This window comes from Sander vitreus, chromosome 1 (assembly GCF_031162955.1).
Source record: "Sander vitreus isolate 19-12246 chromosome 1, sanVit1, whole genome shotgun sequence".
Lineage (NCBI taxonomy): Eukaryota > Metazoa > Chordata > Actinopteri > Perciformes > Percidae > Sander > Sander vitreus.
Window position 1 is genome coordinate 7793019 of NC_135855.1, and position 23969 is coordinate 7816987.

At 42.6% G+C, this 23969-nt stretch overlaps 1 protein-coding gene and 1 pseudogene across 1 annotated transcript in view; both read right to left on the reverse strand.

Annotated features, from left to right (window-relative positions):
• Positions 1-11688, reverse strand: part of abhd17c (abhydrolase domain containing 17C, depalmitoylase) — a 33827-nt gene extending 22139 nt beyond the window's left edge. The window contains exons 1-2 of the mRNA XM_078258789.1: positions 10834-11688; positions 1448-1627 (exon numbers count right to left, since the gene is read on the reverse strand). Coding sequence (XP_078114915.1) covers positions 1448-1627; positions 10834-11318 — 665 coding nt within the window. The 5' untranslated portion in view covers positions 11319-11688. The remainder of the gene's footprint in view (positions 1-1447; positions 1628-10833) is intronic.
• Positions 11689-22711: 11023 nt separating this feature from the next.
• On the reverse strand, positions 22712-23660 carry LOC144521604 (uncharacterized; annotated as a pseudogene).
• Between the last annotated feature and the right edge of the window lie 309 nt (positions 23661-23969).

Sequence of the window (23969 nt, forward strand, 5' to 3'; positions counted from 1 at the left end):
GTCTCTTTGTGCCGGGGGAATGAGGCAGGCAGAGCGGAGTGTGCTAGCTGGCTAAATTAGCATTAGATTGTCTATCTATACACGTTAACGTTACTAGTGAACTTATTCGTGGGTTAGCGCAGTGCTGCTTTTATCCATGGTCAAAACAATCATACTACTAATAACTTGATGAGAGTGTTGAACGATGTTGTAACCCTATGATGTTATCCACCAAGCATTGTTAGCTACTTGTCAACCAGCACATACATTGTAGTAACATTAAGCTGGATTAATATTGGTATCAATAAATAAGGTTTCAGCTGTATTACTGTGTTGCAAAGTGGAATGTTATTAATCACAAAATTATGCATTTTGGCAGAAAAAGCAGTGTTACCAGTATTTTTTTCTGTGACATTGTATGATTTACAATTACTCTCGAACGTATCATCTGGGTTTTCACGGTAGTTATGAGTAACTAGATGGTGAAAGGTTATGACGCCACTGACAGGCGACTAGCTAAATGAAACATGACGTGTCTGAAAATAGAATAACATTTCTCTGGGTTTGCCATTTGATGGAAACATTTGGGATAGTGTAACTACACAACTCAAAAAATATATATAAGTATGGTCGTTTTTAGACATTTTAATGCAGAAAAGCTACATATTGTCCCTTTAAGATCAGCCCTAAAATGTTATTGAGTACCATGGGGGAAAAGTCTTGAAATGCACCCAATCATTAAATGGCTTGTTGATTCTCCTGTGAGAGGATTATTGTCCGGGATTTATGCTAAACTGATGCAAGTATCCGTAGGAGAACTCCCAATAGTAAACAAATGGGAGCGAGAACTGAGCTCGGAGGGGAACGTAATTAATTGGGAGACAGTTTGGGACAACATTTCCCACTGTTCCAAGAACCCAAATCACCAGCAGATCCACTTCAACATATGCCATAGGACATGTTGGACGCCTCAGAAGAGATACGTCTCTAAAGCCATTCCTACTCCCTATTGCACGTTCTGCCAACCTGAACAAACTGGAACTTTCCTGCACATGGTGTGGGAGTGTGAACAGGTGCATGAGTTCTGGAATAAAACAACATCAATAATATCTGATGCGATTGGATGTCGAATTCCGACTGACCCGATTGTTTTGTTACTTAATGATGACTCTAAATTACACCTACTTGGGAGACAGAAGAAAATTTGGCTAGCCGGATCAACTGCGACCAAAAAAAATTATAGCTCAGCGCAGCCCCCCCCCCCCCTCAACACGCTTTGTGTAAAACAGTGTAACATTTTTTTTTTACAATAATTTGGTTCCCCCCCCCTGCAGTAACTCTGAGGACCCCCTGTTGAAGATCTCTGGTTTAGAGGGTTTCAGAGCATGCAGACGACAAAGGTTGTTGTCTTGTGAACGGTTGCTAGTTGCCCAGGTAACAGGTGTGTGTGTGTGTGTGTGTGTCTCACCTGGGGAAGGCATCAAAGCAGTAGGTTTTGCGTGTATCGGGGAAGGCCACCCGTAGCCCTGACATGAGTGGGGAGTGGAGGATGACAGCAGCACATTCATAGCGAGCAGCCAGGTCAACGGTGGGCACAGTGCCGATACTCTGACCGTACAGGATGATGTTCTCAGGTGGTACACCATACCTGTACAACAACACACAGAAAGGCCAGATTGATTAATAGTGATTTTACATAGAACAAATAAGACAACTTGATACTTAAAAAACCATAAATTAACAACAGAAATACCATTTTTCATTGGTAAGACTAAAAGCGTTTTCACACCTAAGGCCCAAACGCACTGAAAGCGATAATCAACGCGCCTCAATTAAAGCTTCTATGGCGCACTGCAGACATATTTAAAGCGCCAACACCACAGAACCAGCCTGGGCTCTAGCGTGTGACCAATTTGGTCGCAAATGCGACCAAAATTTGTAAGGGTGCGACTAAGATTTTTTCCTAGGTCGCACCGGTGCACCTAACGTCCTCGCATCCGAGTCGTTTATATCGATATGGTTTAATGTTGCGTTACATGACCCATTCCTTCTGTAAAGCCGTGCCTGTGTTTGGATCTTTCCTCCGCGCGGCCCCGCCCCATTGCAACATGGAGAGACACAGCGCTACCGGTCCAAACTGCTGACATTTGTCTACAGTTTTGTTATTAACACAGCTGTATATTGTTAAGTATGAGAGGGAAACCTGTATTGGTACCAGTGTTTCCGCTGGTAACTCTCTGTTATTGCGGCCGCCATGGCGAAAAACACAAAAGTTATTAGATGCAACTAACTTCAGTTCGTTGAGTAGCCTAATAGCGTGTACGACGGAGCCTGCTGGACCTGGGTGAGAGATGTGACCCATGGCCAGAATATCACAGTTCATAAAAATGCAGCGCAGTGATGATACAGACATTTCATAGCCTACACAAGACGTGTGTAACGCCGTTGACCCGCCAAAGTGCATTCGACCCGTGCTGGACCCATTCATAATGAGTCAGCCGTCACTCTGTGTGTAGCATACGCTTCAGTCCATCACACTCCCTCTGCCTTTTTAGATCTCGGCCTTTATTTTGATAGGAAAGCTGAAGACATGAAAGGGGAGAGAGAGGGGGGAATGACATGCAGGAAAGGGCCGCAGGTCGGAATCAAACTTCTATATTTACCAACTGAGCTATCCGGGCGTCCTCTCTCTCTGTTATTGTTGTTGAAAACAAGTCAATGAGCTTTCTCAGAGATATATATATATATATATATATATATATATATATATATATATATATATATATATAGATAGATAGATAGATAGATATATTTTATTTATATATATCCTAGGCTATTTATTTCATGTGTTGCAGCTGTATATTTTCAAACTGGTAAAGGAAACCCTGTCTTTGCATTTTATTTTAACCACAATCTGTTTTAATAAAAGAGCTTGTGAAAAGTGGCTTTGACTTAAAACTGAACATTTAGCCCACTTTGTAAAAAAATACAGAGCTTTATATATTGTGTATCGCCATTCAGCGCTAATGGCGACGCGAGGAAAAATTTGGGTGCACCTACATTTTGTGCTGGTGCACCTAAATAAAAATGTTAGACGCACCAGTGCAACCCAGGCAAAAAGTTAGTCTGGAGCCCTGCCAGCAGTATTTTAGAAAAGGTCACTATATTGCTATATACGCAATGAGTTATGAGCGTGATTCACACGATCGCTAACATCCTCGGCTCACTGTTTCACCGTAAATAGAAGACAGTTTGTAGAGTGCCGTATACACACCACTATCGCGCTGCTCTCACGCCTGGTGTGGCCAGTTTCACTGATTAACAATGAACTCAGTCAGTGAGACAGCGATGAGACAGAGACGGACGTGCAGCGAAAGTGCACAGCAGTTTTGGCCCGCCTGAACAGTAGCGCTGGCAGCAGTAATCGCAATGCATCTAATGACAATGCATAAATACGCACAGGAGCAGCAGCCGACAGTAGCTCTGCTCTGCTTCTGCTCTGTTCACAGTAATACTTTTTTCACATTAATTATACGTTATTTCACCAACAACCCATCCACTATTAATCAGAATGTTCATTTTTATGATCCGATCGATCCATTGATAAACTGGTTGCTGGACACTGAGCATTGCTAAACAAACGGACGAAGCTAGCATGTTGTTTGAATCGTGTGTTACATGCATGGACATAAATATTGCGGTTATGAGGCTTATCCCATTTTTGATCATATTAGGGATATTATGTTTACATGGCACACAGAGAAATATTGTTATTCATATCTCCGTACAGTGTCCCCTCCCTCTCTCATATGATAAAAGTATGCTAGGAGCACTCTCTCATACACATTAAATATTATAAGAAAAGCTGATTTCTGGCGCAGTTTTTGTGCATACTATGAAATAGTATACCCTGCTGGCGCTACTGCGCCTGAATACACATTAATATAAAATTTTGATTCGGATCACATCATTACATAGCGTATTACAGTAACTTTCTCCAAACATGTAGTGCAGCTACATGCTGAAAGACCAAAGCTGAAAAAACAGCTTTGGTCACCCTGGTCCTCATTTTGACGCTCCAAAATCGAAACAAGGTCGGAGTAGACAAAGCAGTTTGACGTCAGACGCTTTCAGTGGGTTTAGGCCTCTATAGTTGGTTTGCTCTGGTCCAAATCAGTTGAGGAGTTTGTAAACTTTGGGAGTGTTTTTCCCCTTTGTTCGGTTTCTTTCCACACAGAGAAAAAATCCAAGTAAACCAAAATGCATCACGACAATTGATGCGAGAATGTTCACTGTGCTTATTGGTCAGGGATGTCATGAGAACCGATAATTTGGTACCAAGAGACAATGCCACAATTCTAAAAACGTGACGCTACTCATTTTTCTACAGTACCACAGGTACTGAGGGATGCAATTCCTCTGGACCTGACGGGTCTGCATATACGCCTACAAGTGGCTAGCACTAGTCTGCCGCTAATGTTCCATGTTTCCACTAGAATTTTTTTTCTGCAGTGGGGTGAAGGGTGTTATGAACGTCAACAGTAACATTACCGAAGTGAAAACGGCGTGTAGTTCCTTTTAGCAACAGTTTGATTCATTTGCAATCGTTTCTCAAAAGCATCGTCTTACAATTACATTCCAGGATATAATGTTAGCGTCCCTTCTCTGTCCTTTCTCACACAGTTTGTGGATCAGAAGAAAATCAGTTTTAGCCTAATTTTACTACTGTGAGTCCATTAATCTTTACAGATATCACACATAGCTAATGAACAATTCCAAATACATAACACATTTTGCAATGCGCATCTCACATCATATTTTCACTCACTATAACCACTACTACTGTCATCATTAAACATACAATAACGTCGCCATCAGTGGGCTTATTCGCTAACGTTAGCTAACGTTACCTCCGAAAAAATCCAGCAAATAGACGGTACCCTAGGATACCGTTACGTTAAACAGTTGATTTAACGTCATCGCTCGTTTTCCACACAGCTTAGCAACAAAACAAAATGCTGAGGGAACATTACTTTGGCTTTTTTTATTGGGGTTTTGAGCGGTATGCAAGTTTTATACAGTAACGTTAGAGGCTTGGGTATACTCGTGCGCGAGCCCCCGTAGATGGTGCGCTGGCTACGAGCATGCACGGCGACGTTTATGCTCAACGCATTGTTCGTTGCAGTATTCTCTGAAACGGGACGTACAAACTAAATAATCTGTGAGTAGTAGAGAAGAAGAGGAGGGCGGAAGTAAAGGAAAGCAGGCTGCCTGGCAACAGTAGTGAATACAGTAATGTTAAAGACTGACGTACCTCCAAACAGATTTATCTTATCTTACATTATTAACGTGGCTGTCGTTCATCTCCAAATCAAAATGACTGTCTGCCTCTAACACCATTAAGAACACTTTTTCTATGAAGCCCTTTTTTTTTTTAGCTTTGACAAAATGATCTCTCATGTTTTTCAACACTCTCTAGCAAAATGATTTGACTAGTGGGTGGGCTGCACACTAATCTCTGTAACAGAGCAAACTAGGTTTGGGCCGGTGTAAACGTTTTTAAACCAGTTTGATTTCAAGCCAAACACCAGACCAGTATACTAAATTTTACCACTAGGTTTCGCACTTGTCTTAGCCACTCCCGAGTGAAACTGATCAAAGAGACCATAATGAGAGGAGAAGTTCACTATATCTGAGCTATTTTTTGATACATCCATGTACACGACATACACGCCCAAGTTTGGCATGATGTCAGTGATCCTCAGCAGTTTTAAGAGATGCACTAAAACTGAAATAATGTGCTTGAGCTTCAGAATGCTCGGGGAAATGTAGCTTGTGTTGAGCTACTGCACTAATTGATCGATAAAAGAGCTAAGCTACTGAAAAGCTATTTGATTCAGAAAAACAGCAGAGCTATTGAGAAGTAGTAACGCTACTGTCCAACACTGCTTGCAATACAAGTTGGATTTAGAGCCGTGACGGCATCGGCACATTGCTTATGTAGGCCACTTTTTAATTTGCCAGAAGGTGTCACAGTGACGAATGCCGGTTCATCTGATTAGCATAAAATCAAACCCAAACACAAATCAAACCAGTTTAGCTTCGAACACAGGATCAGACCGGTGAAACCCGGAAAATGACCCAACTCTAGCAAATATTGATGTACACTTGTATGGAATCTGATCTAAAGGTTACATCATAATTAGGCTTGTGGTGATAGTCAATAAATCAATTAATCGCACGATTAAAAAAAAAAAGAGCTCGATCATTTTTCCGGCCGCGATAATTTCAATTTGCATTCTCTCTCTCTCTCTCTCTCTCTCTCTGAGACTGGAGGACCACTCTCGGTTCCTTAGCGTAGAGAGGAGTGAACCCAGTCGCATGGTCTTTGTGTGGGGCGGGACTCCAGGCGGAGAGACAGAGAAACGCTAGTTGGGAGTTGGAGCAGGTTTTCCCGCAGCACTTTGCAGTTAAGGCGCCGTCAAAAAAAAACAAAAAAATATATGGGCGGTATCCGCCGTGTTACTCTGGGTCCTGTTTTCTCCCTTTCATTCCAAACCACACAGTTGACAACCTGCAGGTGTAGGCGGTGGAGACAGGCTCGGACATACACGCTGTGGACTTGTCTCTCAAGCGGTTTCAGGAAAGTCATCATCATCACCGGTATAAGCCTACAGCTGTCCGCAGACACTGAGTGCGGAAAGTGTGTCAGAGTTGCGCCAGTGTTTGTTTGTGTGTGTGTGTGTGTGTGTGTGTGCCCACCCCCGCGAAGCTCTGGTCTGCAGACAGCAGAAGAAAGTAGCTGCACCTTCGCCAAAATGAAGACTGAAAAACAGAACTATTTTGGTACATTTACTCACCATGTGGCAGATATAAATCGATAATTTATTAATGATATACTATTTAAATTTTATATTTAATAAATAATTGTTAAATGTAGTACAGAGTCTGCAGTCTATCGCACAAACACTCGAGGAATGCTGCATTCAAAGACATATTGTGGATATTTAAAATGTCTTCCAGTTCCAGTGTTGAATATTCTTTGGAAATAAAAGTGTATTGATCTTTGAAAAGGTGTACCTGCATTATTATTCCATTATCATTATATTGGATGGTCTCGGAAGGACAATATTATCGTTTATCGCAATAATTTCTGGGACATTATCGTCCAGCAAAATGTGTTATCGTGACAGGCCTAATCAATCAATTCAGGTTGAGAGTTCACCGTACACAATCAATGTCATAAAATGCAAGACTTCAAGATCACACTGTGGATTGTGTCATTAATAGACAGTCCTCAATGGTAGATATCCTATTTTAATAAAAGGCCAATATCTGTCTAACCATAGAGGCTGCACATGCATTTGCACAGATGACAGAGGAGAGCTCTATGGCAACACCGTGGCAGTCTGCAGGTCGGTATCATAACTAGCAGTAGAAATGTGGAACTAAGGGAAAGACTGGTGTGAGAAATACATAGACATAGACTAGGCTATAGACAGACATTTATCAGACCCATCGGTCTGATAACTGTCTTATAAAGAGAGTGAGGAGTGCAAACGGAGATGACTGTTGTATCACAGTGATGAGACTATTCCGGTGTTAGGATGAAGATGATAGTCCTTGATAATCTGTTCACAGACAGACAGAAAAATAATATAAATTGGAAGACACAGCCCTCACACATGGTTAGACAATATGACAGGTACTTCTTTTGAAGCAAGCAAAGGCCTGGAGGCACATTTAAAAGGATTTGGATAACTTTGTCATGTATTTAGCTTCACGAGTTTTGATCATACAAGCATGACAAAAACATTGACAGAAACCTTTAAATGTACACATTCCAATGTGTAAATTATAAGTGTTGAATAATGTGCCCAGCTCTACTCAGTGTTGGAGTTTACTAATAAAATCTTTAAAATGTTTTGTGCAAATGTATTCATAATATTTATCCATTGCTTAGTGAAACCACTGCATGTTGTAGTTGAGAAGGGAAGTTCAGTAGATTCGAACCGACATCAACTGGGTGCAGCATGCGTTAAAGCTAATAAACAGTCCATGCTCTATTAGAAGACATGAGACGGACCATACTCCATTCAGTACCAAAACTTGCAAAGGAGAATGACTATATCTGAATTCTTTAGAGCGCACTTGGAAAAACACTCTAGAGACCAAGGGGATACCTGGTGTCAGGTATGCACTGGGTGGTCCACTGTAGAGAACCATTTGAAATGTTACCAGACAGTGGTGGGTGGGTAGAGAGAGAGAGACACAGACAGACAGACACACTTTGGGCAGGAGGTGCTGGGCTGTATGTCTTGTGAAGTGATGCCATCATAAGAGCTCTTCAGATAACAGCTTGGGTGTGACCAATCTGTTGGCCTGGACAAATCCTGCCTCTGATAAGCAGCAACTAGGCAGAAGTGAGCAGTCGTCCTGATAGAGGATTATGACCCCACACATGGATGGACAAAGTACCCACTGGCTGCCAGCTGTCTCACAGAACACTGGACTTTGGTGCATCACACTGTTATGTTGTGTATTACTCATGCGACTTCTGATCGCTCAGGGTGAAATATTTCGACTCGCATGGATGCGACCATGACGCAAATTTCACGGCGCAAAAGCACAGTGTGGGCGCTGTGAATACAACATTAGGACAAGAGACTCACTATAAAACTTTGAGGATGAATTATATATATATATATATATATATATATACATACACACCATAACTGGGCATCATGACTGTAAAAGAAAATCTGAAATAGTCAGTGTCAGTTGTTCTGGTAGCAGGAAGCATTAGGACTTGAAAGGGCTGTAGCAAATAGTTTGAAGCTTCATTCATAACGTTGACATTCAAAGTCTCAATTAACATTCAAATGCTTTTTTCCCCCCATGTCTACTAATTCTGTTTAAACACGGTAATTCTACACAGCTGCAGATGAAGATTAGGCTACACTAATATTATTGTACTAATTGTAGAATTTGATTGGCTGTTTAGGATTGTTTTCAACTCCTGTGATCCAAACATTTACAATAACTCCAAAGTGTTGTTTCGGTCATGGCATAATGTTGTTAAGAACCTAAGAGTGCAATTATTGCATCACTATTTTATGCCCTTATTGGATTAGCAAGTATTTATGTTGACAAAACTGATGAGTTATATTCATGAAAGAAAGTTAATTTAATAAAAAAAGACTAACTCATTTAATCAAATGAATCACTATTCAAACTGAGTCATCTTTTAGGGTTGGTGAGGTCATAAAATACCAAAGCTTCTTTCAAGAACCTCAATAGAAGCTTCGAATAAAAAAAAATTAAAAATGTATTCAGTAGAGCCCCCAATCAATCATTACAAAATGTTTACATATGAGAATGAAGTTAAGCCTCAGCTTTATCACCAAATCCATTTATTGTGAGAGACACCACAACATAACAGTTCCACATAATTCTAGCCCTTAACGCAGCATGATTAATTGTATTTAAATGACAATCTAAATTCAGGCCTCTGTTCCTATTTCATTCTCACATGACATTGATTCTGCCACATTTGCTTGCCTTTAACAGGGATCAAACCAAGAATTGCAAATGTCACCCTAAGCTCTGTCCACAAATCTTAAGTGTGCATTAGGCTATGCAACAAACTGTGCATAGAGAGAAGAAGCTTTACAGGAAAAACAAACATTTAACAGAATTAAAAGTATCACAGTGATGGTGATACAGAACAATGCCATTATGAAAGCCCCGTCATGACAAAAAAATCTGCTGTTTGGAACCTTTTTTTGGATTCAAAAGATGTTGACAGGTTAAAACAAGCAAATTTCAAGCAAATATAACCACAAATATGTACAACCACCTGAAATAGCATCAAACATTTTAATAAGATGAAGCTATCAATGCCAGGAAAATCTCTGTGGCCCAACCAACCACACAATCCCCAGCAAGACCACAGAGACTGGGACTGAAGATTGTCACAAATATAGCTCTGGTCCCCGCAAAACAAGGAGTTAATGCTAAAATAGACAAACAGAAAAACTAAATGCCTGAAAAAAGATGAGGGAATGGGGTATGAATCAGCTAAGGTGGCACTAGGGCTACACAATATAGTTTTTTTTTATCGTTATGGCCATATCAACTTGCACAATAAACACATTGCGAAAGGATGCAACATATCATGAAAGACAAAGATTTTTTTTAATTAGTTGAAGGAGAGAATCAGTAGAAAACTACACTTTAACATGTAACTGTCATTTTTTTTAATGATGCTTTTTATGTCCAATTCAATGTTCAATAAAGTATTGTTGGAATTTTTCTTTTCAATTCAACAAGCAATTTGCTGTATCTTAGCACAATACTGAAAGCAGCAGAAAAAAGTACACTTTAATATCAGTTTATGTATCGCAAGTAATATCGTTATCGTGACGTTATCGCATATTTTCCTCTTATCGTGAAGCCCTAGGTGGCACCTATTTTTATGGTTCCGCCTGTTTCTGATTGCAAACGTAATTTTATATTCACTAAACTGTTGGTGCAAAAACAAGGGTTTACTATACTTGCTGAAAGGGTCTACTTCTTTGAGTACTTTTGAAGTTCTTATCACTTATTCTAAAAAAAATTGTTAGCTTTTTTCCCACATGAACATTACCTTCATGTATGTAGTGGGGTTTCCATCAACGTATTTTTATGCGCATTTTGCCCATGTTGACTTTTTAGACCACACAACTGGTTAAAAATGAGAAACCTTTAGCTTATAACTTTCCAAATATGAGCATGTATTGGGGCTAGTGTACTACATGAACACCAAACTGAGGTCATGTGCTGAACCATAATACTGTCATAGCGCATACTCACTTATTTCTCAGGACCTGCCAGGCCGCCTCGATGTCCGCATACAGGTTCTTCTCAGAGGGCTTGCCGGTGCTGACTCCGTAGCCTGAGTAATCGTAGGAGAACACGTTGCAGTTGATCCTGGAGCCGAGGCCGATGTAAAAACTGCACATCTGCCCAAGGTCCACGGCGTTACCGTGGGAAAACAGCAGCGTGTAACGACTGTTCGGGGCGCAACGCACAAACATACACCCGACCCGGTTACCCCGACTGCTTCTGGTGGTAAAAACTTCCACTGCATCGAGCTCTCGCTGAGAGTACTGCCAGTCCGCCCGTTCGGTTAGATGTAAGCTAGTTACCCCGTTAGCATCGGCGTGCACCGAGTACGTGGGCTCCGGTGGGAGGAAAGCTAGCTTGGCCGCGATGCGACTCGGACAAGGCGGACAACAGAACAGCCAGCATAGTTCGCCGAGAGAAAACCCATTCATCCTAGGGCCTTGTTCGGGCATTTAGGAGCGGGTCAATTAACTTCTATTGAAACAAAACGACAGTTCTCTTTTGGTATTAGGTCCTATTTATTTCTCATTAACAGACTCTAACAGTAGCTAGATGACCGATGGCTCGGTCTCTCGGCTTGGCAGCTAACGCGCTAGCGAGCTGGTAGCTAACAGCAAAACTAACGTAACTAACGTTACATATAAATTAGAGACCAACTAAAACGCAACCTTTAAGTTAATGTTATTGTATAGCACAAAACAGTGCAGCGACGAGTCTCGATAGAACAAATCCGCCCTTGAAACACATTAGTTGCTACACATCAAGAGTTGTTGCTAATGTAAGAATGAGAATAGCCATTTCTCTAGAATGGAGACAAGCCGGACTTCCGGTACAACTGGATATCCGGTTTGGCTTTTATTTAGTTGGCTTCTATTTTTTTAATTGTTTAGTTTAGATTACATGATTCCATTTTTGACCTTATTGAATATTTAGTTTTTTCTTATTAATTAAGGCATAATTGCCAAATACTTGTGTCTATCTATACATATATAGACAGTAATTGCAGCACCATCCTGGTGATGTGCTGAGCTTTCTTTTTTAAGATTCTTTTTTTGGGGCATTTTTAGGCCTTTCTTTCTGACAGGACAGCTTAAGACATGAAAAGGGAGCGAGAGGGGGAATGACATGCAGCCAAGGGCCGCAGGTCAGAACTGAACCCGCAGCTGCATTGAGGACTAAGCCTCTGTAGGGCATGCGCTCTACCAGGTAAGCTACCCAGGTGCTCATGTGCTGAGCAGTTTTAACCACCCTCTGTAGAGCCTTACGTTTGAGAGCGGCGCAACTACCATACCAGGCAATAAGTAAGTAAGTAAAGTTTATTTCCAGAGCACATTTAAACACAGTACAAAAAAGCACTAAGGTGCTGTAGAAAGAAAACACAAAAAGAACATGCCATGCAACAACAACAACAACAACAACAACAACAACAAGAAGCAGCAATTCACAAATACAGAATTATAGACATGATAACAGATTAAGAGATCAGTGAGTAAAAATGTGTCTTTAGCCTAGATTTAAAAACAGAAATGGAGGGAGCACTTCTTGATATCTAATGGCAGCTGGTTTCACAGTTATGGAGCAGCAACTGCAAGGGCTCTGTTACCTGGCAGTGATGCAGCCAGTCAGGATACTCTCGATGGTAAGTTTTGACCGTTTGACCGTCATCCGGGTGAGGTTTCACACCTGTAATTTTCGTTCGGATCAAACTGAAAAGTACGAAAGTCCGGATCAAACAAGATAGGTGTGAAAGCCCCCTTAATCCTCATCGTGGACTATACCTGTCCTCTGCACATTCTATATATCCTGAACTTTTGCATATACCGCAACATTTTTGCACATCCTGCACTAATCCATACAGCCTCTTTTTTTTCTCTTTCTTTTTTGTGATTAACAATGTTTTTTTTTTTAACACAACACACAAAACATACAATTTGCAACATGAACATCCCACATCCCCCTCATCATCATCACCACCCACCCAGACAAAAATCAAGAAAAGATGACCAAGGAACTACTCTCCCCAGTTTTTGTTAAACAGTTATATGTACATATTTGTTTCTGTATTAATTGTTTGTTTATTTCATATTAATGTTTAATATGTTTATGTATGCACAAACAACCAAGGCAAATTCCTTGTAAGTGTTACTTACTTGGCAATAAATCCCTATAAATTTAATAAATAAAGTTATCTCAGGACACCGTCGCTTCTTGTAGTCCACAACCAGGTCCTTCGAGATCCATCTCAAACTCTGTTGTCTTGGCACCAAGATGTCAGAGCTCTGACGTCCTCTCTGTAGACCGTCTGTGATCAGGCCGATGGCGGTCGTGTTGTCAGCAAACTTTATGATGGAGCTGTGTGTGGCCACGCAGTTGTGCGTAAACAGGGAGTACAGGAGGGCTAAGCATGCAGCCCTGGGGGGCGCCAATGTTAAGGGTCAGGGTGAAGAATGTGGTGATGCCTATCCACACAGCCTGGGTCTGCCCATCAGGAAGCTCAGGATCCAATCACAGAGAGCAGCTTGGAGGGCACAATGGTGTTAAATGCTGAACTCTAGTCTGTGAACAGCATTCTCACATATTGTTCCTCTTGTCCAGGTGGCAGAGAGCAGTGTGGAGGGCAAGGGAGATGGTGTCATCGATAGATATATTTGGCCTGTGTTAGAAGAGGTCTTTCAGGAACTTTATGTGGTTAGTTTTGATAGGGTCAGTTTTGATATAGTCAGGTAATGCACCCCCCTAACTGCTTGTTTGTTCCCCATCTGTTCGTCCAGATGTGTTGACCTTGGAACATGGCTCTAAGTTGGCTTGCCACCAAGGCGTGGCCCAGATGCAGGTGTTAATTTTTCGGCACTATTGGTGATCCTCCATGAAGGAGGAGGTGGAGTGTTTTTCTCTGTGACACGTGTGTCCAGAACTAGAACAGAAACCAACCCCCGGCTAGCCTCCAAAGACCTCTTCCTGTTCCGAGCCTGGTCGCACATTGCCCATGATTTTGTCATGGGACTACCAATTTCTAAAGGTAACATCTGCATCCTTATCAACAGATTCTCTAAGGCAGTTCACTCTGTCCCATTAATTAATTTGCCCACAGCCAAGGAAACAGCAGAACTAGTAATCACTGTAGGGCTGCAACTAACGCTTATTTTCACTGTTGATTAATCTGTCTATTATTTACTTGATTAAACGTTTAGTTGTCTGGTCTATAAAATGTCAGAAAATTGTGAAAAATGTACATCAGTGTTTCCCAAAGCCCAAGATGACATCCTCGTTTTGTCCACAACTCAAAGATTTTCAGTTTACTGTCAGAGAGGTGGAAAAACTAGAAGGCATTCACATTTAACAAGCTGGAATCAGAGAATAAAAAAAATATAAATAAAAAAATAACTCAAACCGATTAATAGATTATCAAAATAGTTGGCAATTAATTTAATAGTTGACAACTAATCGATTAATCTTTGCAGCTCTAAATCACTCATGTCTTTAAACTTCATGGTTAAACCTGGAGACTTGTAACAGTCTCCAGTGTATTTCACCTCCAAAACGCAAAAGCCTTGACAGGACATTCCTTTAAGTAACATCTGAAAGGAACTGCAGTGAAGTGCGGAAAAAAACAACAACACATACCCGGACTATTTGCACTTCCTCAAATAATGCTCCAAGGTGAAAGATTCTCCCCATCTACCAATCCACTTAGACATTATCAGTCCACTGACTGCCCATTTCCCATTTATGGTACGTTTACACGTAGCCGGCTATTTTCATAAACGGACATTTCAACCTCTCAGTTTTCAAAAATAACATCGTGCACAGCTGTCAGTTTTCAGAAAAGTGTTTGTTTACACGTACCCGTGTATATATGCCGTCAATGCTGTCAAGAGCATGCCAAGCCCACGTTAGCCAATCAGAATCCCGAAAATAGCAACAACAGCAACGAATCACTTCCTCTCTCTTCTCTTCCTCACTTCCTCAGCTGCCTAAACCTCTGTGTGTCTCAGTTTACATGCAAACGTGCAAACAACGTTTTCCAAAATTTCCACTCTGGCCGGAGTTTTTAGAAAGAATCGTTTTCAGAGGCGAATTCTTCGTTTGCGTGTAAACAAAGGGCACAAACGAAGGGAAATGTCTCAGTTTTTCAAAATAACCATGTACATGTAAAAAAAAAAGACAACCAATTTGGAAGAAAACCCCCTTCAGTTGACTTTATCACCAAATCTTCTTGGGAGCCAATGGTCTGCAGCTCTGTGCTACCGCATCTAACAAAGGGTCTGGCTTTCCACCAATCTTCCCCTGAGGGCCTATCCCTTTAGTTGGAACCCAGGTTTGTCAGCCCTTTTTTCCCATATCCAAGCTCATCAATGCCTCCACTGTAAGGCTTTCCCTGCCCCTAACCATGCAACACATTCACCCTGCAAGCATGTTGTACACTGTTGTGTTTGTGTGTACTCAGGAGCAGTGATGCCAGTAACGCGTTACTTAGTCTGTTACTCTAATCTGACCACTTTTTTCAGTAACGAGTAATCTAACGCGTTACTATTTCCAAACCAGTAATCAGATTAAAGTTACTTATCCAAGTCACTGTGCGTTACTATTTTTGTCATTTTCCTTAGTAAAAATATATATTTTTGCTTTCTTCTTGCATCTCGGGGAGTGAAGTAACGTATGCGACAAGTCACGTTTTCAGCATGAGGACAGGTCACGTTTTCAGCATGTGGACAGTTCACTTGTACCACGCAGCAACACAAACGTAAACAACAATGGAGGGAGGAGAGAGAGATGTGCGTTTTCTAGCTGGAAATACAGTCACTATTTTGAGTTTGTGTCAGCTAAAGACGGCAATATTAAGGTTCGTTGTACACTCTGTGCTGGTTGCGACAAAGTGCTATCTAGCTACAAAAACACTACGTCAAATTTGAAGAAACATTTGAAGTCGCAGCACTGCAGTCAAACTTACAGAGCAAGTCCCACCAGGTGGTGCGAAGCAGAGAGCAGGAGGTCCCCCACCACCCAAACAACAAAAGCTGGACCTCGGTGCAAAACCAGTAAGTGGGGGAGAGTTAAAGAAGTTGATCGGGCAGTATGTTGTAGCGGAAATGCTGCCCTTAACATGGTTGACTCGCTCTCTTTCGTGCCATAATAAACAAGATCCCTACTACTGGCAATGCCGAGCTGCCTCACAGTAAACCGGTTGTCTTTTTTATGTTGAGGCTGTGGGGATGTTGTCGGCAGTTGTTCAATGTAACTAATAAAGTAATCTAACTTCGTTACTTTTAAAATCAAGTAATCTGTAAAGTAACTAAGTTACTTTTTCAAAGTAACTGTGGCAACACTGTTCAGGAGCTGCAAACACGCACCTGCAAACAATCACTTGTGCAATCAAGCTGGTTAGGATTCCTATTTTAGCTTCATTCTTCCCCAAGCCTTTGCCAAATTGTGCGTTCATGCCAAGCTCTCAAGCCACTTGTTCGAGCCTTATTTTTGTGACCTGTTAGTGACTTTTTCCCCGTTTTCCAGATCATGAGGATTTAGCCTAGCCCTTGTCTGTTCCTCTGCCTCACTGCCTGACCTTTTAGATTTTTTTACCTCAGCCTGCCCCTGCTTCTGTGTTGTCCATTGTTTTGCTTGCCTTTTTGTGTTTAACACTCAATAAAGAGACTTTTGTGTTGTCTGCTCAAAGAGTCCTCTCAATGGTACCTGACACAAACTCTCCATGTACTTCCACACAAGGCAGAGACCAAGTGCACAGGGCAAACTGACAACAAAGCAAAAAGGGACGCCCTGACCCCCACAGTAATCTAGCCTATACTGTATACTGTGCATGGACATTAGCCTAGAAATCTATGTAATTTGCAGCCAGGGTCAGTCTAGCAACTCTCCGTTGGCTTGCGAGCTGGAAAAACCAAATTCTGGTCAGGCCAATCACATCGTGTTTAATGTCGGTGGGCGGGCTTAACATAAGGACGGCAGAGTTGCGACGGTTCCGCGTGAATTCCCTGCTACTTGAAAACAAAGATGATGGCTGCTACTGCTGGCGAACAGCAGTCTTTCGAATCAGCTTTGGCCGCGACTCTGGAAAACTTGGAGTTAAGCACTGATGTCATTCTTAAAAAAGGAAGATGTGTTCGGAGTTTTGCCGACCGGATACGGCAAAGGTTTAATTTATCAACTAGCATTGCTCTGGTTGGCTATGAGTGCAGAGGGAATTTGAAAGACAACCGTTTATCCCGCCCCTCAGATTGAGCCCTGCCAATGGTGAGTTCCCAGACCCAACATCTTGATGTGGGTCTGGCTTGTCAGGCTACATGGACATTGTAGAGCACATGAAAACTTGCTCTGGAAGACAAACAGAACATACAGAGAAGATGACAAAAGAGCAAAACCTTGTCTGAACAGGTACTGGATGTTAGTTATTAACTTTGGTTTTCACCTGAACATCACCCGGTGATGTTCAAGAAACCACTCATACTTTAAACGTTTTGTAGCATTTTATCGTCCCACCCCATATCACTAAAGCCTGTCAAGTACGTGTGGAATGCCAAAGCCCGGATCTGTTTTTCTCATAAACACAAACTGGCAGCTCTTGGCATCTCTCCTGCTTGGCACTTCCACACCTTTCTTCAGTCTCAGGCTCTTGAACAAACTGGTGGGTGATTTGAAAAGAAATAGTTTCCCACATTCCTTCCTGACATGACATGCACTCTGATTAGCCTCTTAAATTCCCCTCTGACATTTGCTAAGCTCTGCAGCATTCGTGATGGACTGGCAGTTAGGGAAGAGAGGAACATTTCATTCTCAGGATGTCTTCATTCTGCATCGACATGCTGCCGTCGTCTGGCTCCACTCCACATCTCCTGCCTGATTGTCATTAACTGATAACTGCCGCGATCGTGTTTATTTGAAAAAGACCCAACTCAAATGTTGTAAATAGCGTTCGAATGGCATCTGGTCTCTTTCCAGCACCTCGCCTCAGGCCTCAAAACCATCACCGAGACGCTCTGCTGTGCTGTGTGTGTCGGAGTTTGTGTGTGTGAGAGAGATAGTGTTCAATTTGCATAAGCCACTGAGATGTTATGCAGCGAGTGTATGTGTGTATGTGCGCATTGTGGTTGGCGGAGCATAGCTGCATGCTTGTCTGCAGTCAGTGTGTCTCCATGCTGACAGGTCTATCTTAAATCATGCTGCTGTGAATCTCCTCCTAACACAGTGATAACAGCATTCAAACCACAGAGAGAGAAAAACAACCCACTGTGCCCATCAAGCTGCTGCCTGTTTAGCTGCAGGTACACACTTAACACAACTTTATTATTTTTCACCAATCTCCATCCTCCTTTCATATTTCCATCATGTCTGGGTAGCTCTACAGCATCCTTTTAAGGGCTGTTGCAGTTGAGTTTAGCCAGCAAAAGGTGAAATGGCTCTACTTGTCGCCCCGTTGCCCGGGTCAGCTTGCTCTCCGTGCTCCGACACTGGTTAGTCGGTGCTCCATTGACATTTAACAGACGCGGACAATAACATTAACCAGCCTGGTGGCACAGAATTCCGTGAAATGATCATGAATTGTTAACAGCGCATTACGTGGTGGTGGCACGGAATGTGTGAAAAATCCATGTGGCCACCACAGAAAACAATACCAATGTAAAGTAAATGAGAAGATGACACAGCATTAAGAGCGACTACGGTAGCGAGTACTATGTAAGGCCAAAATTCTGCATAAGGAGGTTGGTTGGAGTGGTGGATGGGTCAAACACAGGACTGTCACCCAGGAGACCGGGGTTCGTGTCCCGCATGTCAAGTTTTCTTCTTTTCCATCCCGTTCTTCCCGCATGTCACGGAACCGTAAGCCCACCCATGACCTTTTCCTTAACTTAAGGGCCGTGTTTATTTAACGGAATTCTTCCGTGGGCCCATCACGGAATGTTTTGTGATTCTGTGAAACTGCCACAGATTTTGAGTTAAGGGGCCGTGTTCATTTCACGGAATTCTGTGAGATCAGGTTGCAATATTACAACTTAATGGGGAAAAGGGGATTTGACCGTCCTCTGCCGTGGCTAACATCCTCAAACTCTCCCAAACTTGCAGCTGCTCCCAATCTTCCTCTTAATTACTATCAATGACCTTGTGACTAGGTAAGCCCCTCCTCACCTGCCTGACAGCAATGCAATGCAGAAGATAGTAAGATAGGGTGCCATGACAAGAGGAATGTTTTGATGAAACAATCATTTTAAAGGAATACTTGATTTACACTTTGAACCATATGATCTGAATGACAGAAAGAGTCAGCAGTGGAAAGAAAAAGCCTTACAGCAATAATGGCACCAGAGAACACGTCGATATTTACATGTTAAAAAGAACCCTTCCCAATGCCTGCAAGCTATTAGTGTATATCAACAATGTTTCATTTCTGGGATGGTTCAGGTGCCGCCAGAAATTTCGCCGGAAGCCCCTCACCTTTCTCTTTCTTTGTGTTGGCATTCTGAACGCCGGTGCATTTATGAGGACTATGGTTAAGTAAGAGGTAAGAGTTTTCTGTTGCACGATTAAATCAACCTTTGAACGTACATATGTTCCACCAAAAGTTCCTTCCCGAGGCTATTTTGCAAAAGCACCATTGCTCCGTCAAGCACTTAGCGCCGCCCAAGAAGATTGTGATTGGTTTAAAGAAATGCTAAAAAACATAACACGTTTTTCTCCCATCCAGTAATGCTGTGTGGACTAGCCAGACCCTCCTCTGCAGCACATTGTAGATTAGTCTGGCAATTCGAGACTAGCAAGCTATTATAGCATATACTAGCAAGCTACCTAAAACAGCCCCATTTGAGTGTTTCCTTATAAATCCAATTGCAAGAGAAAGAGAGAGATTTGCATGAACCAGCGGCCACACTGAACTGCAGGCTGCAGACGTGTGTCTCCAGCAAGCGAGAGAGAGAGCGGCGGCGCTGTGAATAAGAGAAATATAACTTTATTTTCTGATTGTTTCACAGTGTAGACAAAAATCTATGTTTTTTAAATGAAACAGGCGCAGCTGCAGAGTGTGTTCAGCAGGCCTCATCATGGTTTGCCTACAGCTGCAGGGGGGAAGAGGTGTGGGGATAGATTGTGAGAGCAGGGCCAGGTGAGTTAATTGACACAACTGGCGCTTGTCTAATTACACTGTCCCTTTACATGCAGTCACACAGCACAGACAGAAGGAAGTGGTTCGGTGAGATATTGTTTATTTGAACTGGGTTAAAAATGCTGAGCAACTGGAGCCGGAAAACCAGAGGTGCGCGGTCAGGAAATGTGTGAACAGTCGTAAAATAAATGTTGTTTGTGGATCGTATGTCTTGGCTGTGGTTTGTGCCAAGGGTGGTAAGAAGGATGGGGAAAAAAAACAACAGCCGACCTGTGGCTTGGTGAAGAGTAACACACACACACACACCCCTGTAGAACGGCTGTAAATACACATGGTTGACCTTTCTTTGGGGGGTGTTGCACTCTTTGACGTAGGAACCTTTTTGACAGCTGAGTCCTTCACTATAGACCATGATTGCTGAAAAAAACTCATTAAATACACAAGAGCTTTACAAACGTCCTCTCATTGTCAGTGTCTTGATACCGAGCAGAGGTTGAGCTGCTTGTCTTCCTGGCACAGTGAGTCAAGCATATTTGTCTCTTCCCTTGCTGTTGATCTAATGCACTCTGATAACAAAGAAACGTTGTTATTGGTGTGTGTGACTGCTGTGAACAAAAACAGCCAGTGATCCTTGCTCTATTGTGATCATAAGCTGCTAAATGCTGAGCTGCCATTTATCTAAAGCTGCTTTTATTGCAGCGTATGGCTAACTTGGCTTTTATCTTATTATGCTTATATAGGAGGCTGTGGTTATAGCAATACACAATTTTGCAACTTTGCAATTTACTCTTATATTTTTGTAGAGTGATTTGGGTTTGAGAGGGGAGTGTCTGAATATGGAGATGGAAGATGACAGGGTTTCCTGCCACACAGCTGTTGACATTGGGGCTTTGATATTGATCAATACCACTATAATAAGATTGATACTTTAGTTTCAGTTTCTCTCCAGTGTGCACTGCTGCGGTTTCGTCAAAGAGGCAACCTGGCTGTCTGCGTCTGTGCTGCTGCTTTAAAGGGGAACTATGCAGTTTTTTTTAGCTTAATTTACCTTAACTGAACAGCTTCGGAGTCATTGGAATGGTTATATGACTTTTTTCAGGTTGAATGGTGGTCGTCTCGCTCCCCCCTAGCGCCTGTGAGCGGAAAAACCACCCTTGCAAATATCAGGAAGTATCGCGTGATATCAGGTCGCAACAACTGTAACAAATTGCTTCACGGCACTGCACACATACACGATGCTACACGCCCCCATCCAGGAACCGGCTAAGGTAGCTATGGAGTTTTTCACACTATCGTCATGGCTGAGCCAGCAAAAAAGAAGCAGAAAGCTAGGAAAGCATTGTCGGAGAAACAGAGAAAGAGGAAACGGCAGACTGACCGAGCGAGGAGTCAGACACGAGTAAACATCGGACCTGCGTTTTCAGAATGGCGAGAACTGAGACAAACAGAAGCCTGCAAATCCCATGCTGACCTGGCCATTGTAGGAAAAAAAAATAATGTTATGGACCCGGGAGAGAAGGGTAATATTCCGAGAAAAACCTCAGTGGACATGGCTCTGTGCGTTCGCCGGCTTCTTTGAAAACAAATGCACATGACCAGAGGGAGAAGATGGGAGGGGGGAGAGTCGCCAATGAGTTTTTACGACAGCGTTGCCAAATATCTATTCCGAAGCTGTAGGTGGAGCTCTATAGAGAAACCTGCGAGCAAAAAGCAGGGAAAACGGCGAAGAAATTGCCAAAACTGCATAGCGCCACTTTAAAGTGGTCAAGTCCTGGGCACCCGAATAGCTCTCTTGGTAGAGAGCAAACAATATATGGAGGTTTACTCCTCAACGCAGCGGGCCCAGGTTTGACTCTGACCTGCGACCTTTTGCTGCATGTCATTCCCCCCTCTCTCTCCCCTTTCTTGTCTTCAGCTAAATAAAATAAATAAAGGCCATGTCACGACGGTGGTTAACAACTAGTTCAATTAACCCAGGGTTTCCCAATCCAGCGGTGCGCGCGTTCACATAAAAGAGGCGGTGTTTGCACAGCACGACCAATCGCAAACATCTACCAGAGTCGCATATTGTATATAATAAGAGCAAATTATAATTCTACATAAACATGAAGAACACAGACACGGTTTTGCAGGCAAAACGCAATAGAGTCGCTGCTTCCTAAAACAGGAGGAAAGCTGGCAAAAAATAGCAGACGCTGTAAATGCGTAAATCACAACGCTTATCAATATCTTCCCCATCAGTCAGGCACAAGATCTGACCATAATTACACTTGTGCTTTCCATAAACTGTCGTTGCTTTAGCCTATTATTTCAGTTGCAACCCTGGCAGTGGAAGCGACCGAGAGAGCAAATAAAATATATAAAAACATAATTCAAACCAATGTGCGCATTGGCAACACACGGCTCAAGATGCCGATAGCCTATGTAATTCCCTCCCATTAAAATCTATATATTTCATAAAAATACCCATCAGGGAATGTTAATGGGGTCAGTCTCTAAATGTTTTAACTTTTATCAATATCAGTATCAGAATAGATCAATGTGATTATCTGATATCAAATCGTTTACTAGTACTGCTTTAGAAGACAGATCTAATATTTAATAGTCCACATCTAATTTTCCTATTCTGTTCTATCGTTGCAGTGGTGGTTATAATTCCAATTAGGTTTTTAAGTAAAACTCCTCTTTTGTTTACCTTTGATTTAACTGATTTGAGTCGGGGGACAGACACCGTGGTTATGGAACTATGAGTGGGTAACTGCTCCAACGAAAGAACAGAGAAGTGCGTAGGTGCAGTGCTAGGCACTCGGTCAGATTTCTTGATATGAGAGCGGCTCCGTCCAAAGTGGGATGAATGCTGTCTCTCCTAATCAGACCAGGCTTTCCCCAGAACGCCCTCCAGTTATCTACGTAGCCCACATCATTAGCTGGGCACCACCCCGACAACCAGCGGTGGAAAGATGACATGTGGCTGTACATCGCTGATCAGGTTTGGCAGGGGTCCAGAGAAAACTACTGAGTCCGACATTGTCTTTGCATATGCACAAAGTGACTTAGCATTAATTTTAGTTATCTCCGATTTGCATAATCGGGTATCATTACCACCTACATTAAGTATGATCTTATTGTATTTACGGGTATCTTTAGCCAGCAGCTTTAGATAGGATTCCACATCACCCGCTCTGGCCCCAGGGACGCCCACGACCCCTGGGGCCGCCAACTTCACGTTCCGCAGTATAGAGCTCCCAATAACCAGAGTTGGCTTCTCAGCGGGTGTGTCACTGAGTGGGGAGAAACTGTTAGAAAGGCGAAGATGTTGGTGGTTAGCCATAGACTCCGGTTTAGAGAGACCGCCGCCATGTGCGCTCCCTGGTTTAGAGCTAGCGCTACGCTTCCTTCGGACAGTCACCCACTCGCCCGGCAGCTCGGGGCCTGCCGGGGGACTGCTAACAGAAGCTACAGTATGTTGGCCCACACCATCTATGGAGCGCTGGCTAGCTACAGAAGTATATGATTTTTATTCCATGGTGCGGAGCAGTGCCTCAAACTCACTAAGCCTGGCCTCCAGCGCAGCAAATAAACTACATTTATTACATGTATCTTTATCACTAAAGGAGGCAGAGGAATAGCTAAACATTTGACACACCGAGCAAGAGAGAGCAGGAGAGGGAGAGGAATTAGCCATTGCTAATGGCTAAGCTAAAGTAGCTAACAGCGTTTTTAACAATTGTGAGATCAGCGAGGCAGTTGCTGTAAGAGAACAGTGTTACAGTTTGCAATTAATTTTGACCCCAGAGGCAGATTCAGACTCAGGCACCATGGATAGGAGGATATAGTTTTATTTTGTCCAAGTACTTGCAAGTGAAGTGAGTGAAACGATAAACAGGTGCAGTGGCTATCCTGGAGGAAGCAGATGGTGTCTGTGGCAGGCAATGGAAGAGGATCAGCAGGGGTGTCTCAGCTTAGGCAGGTGCTGGTAGAGAGGAAACACAGG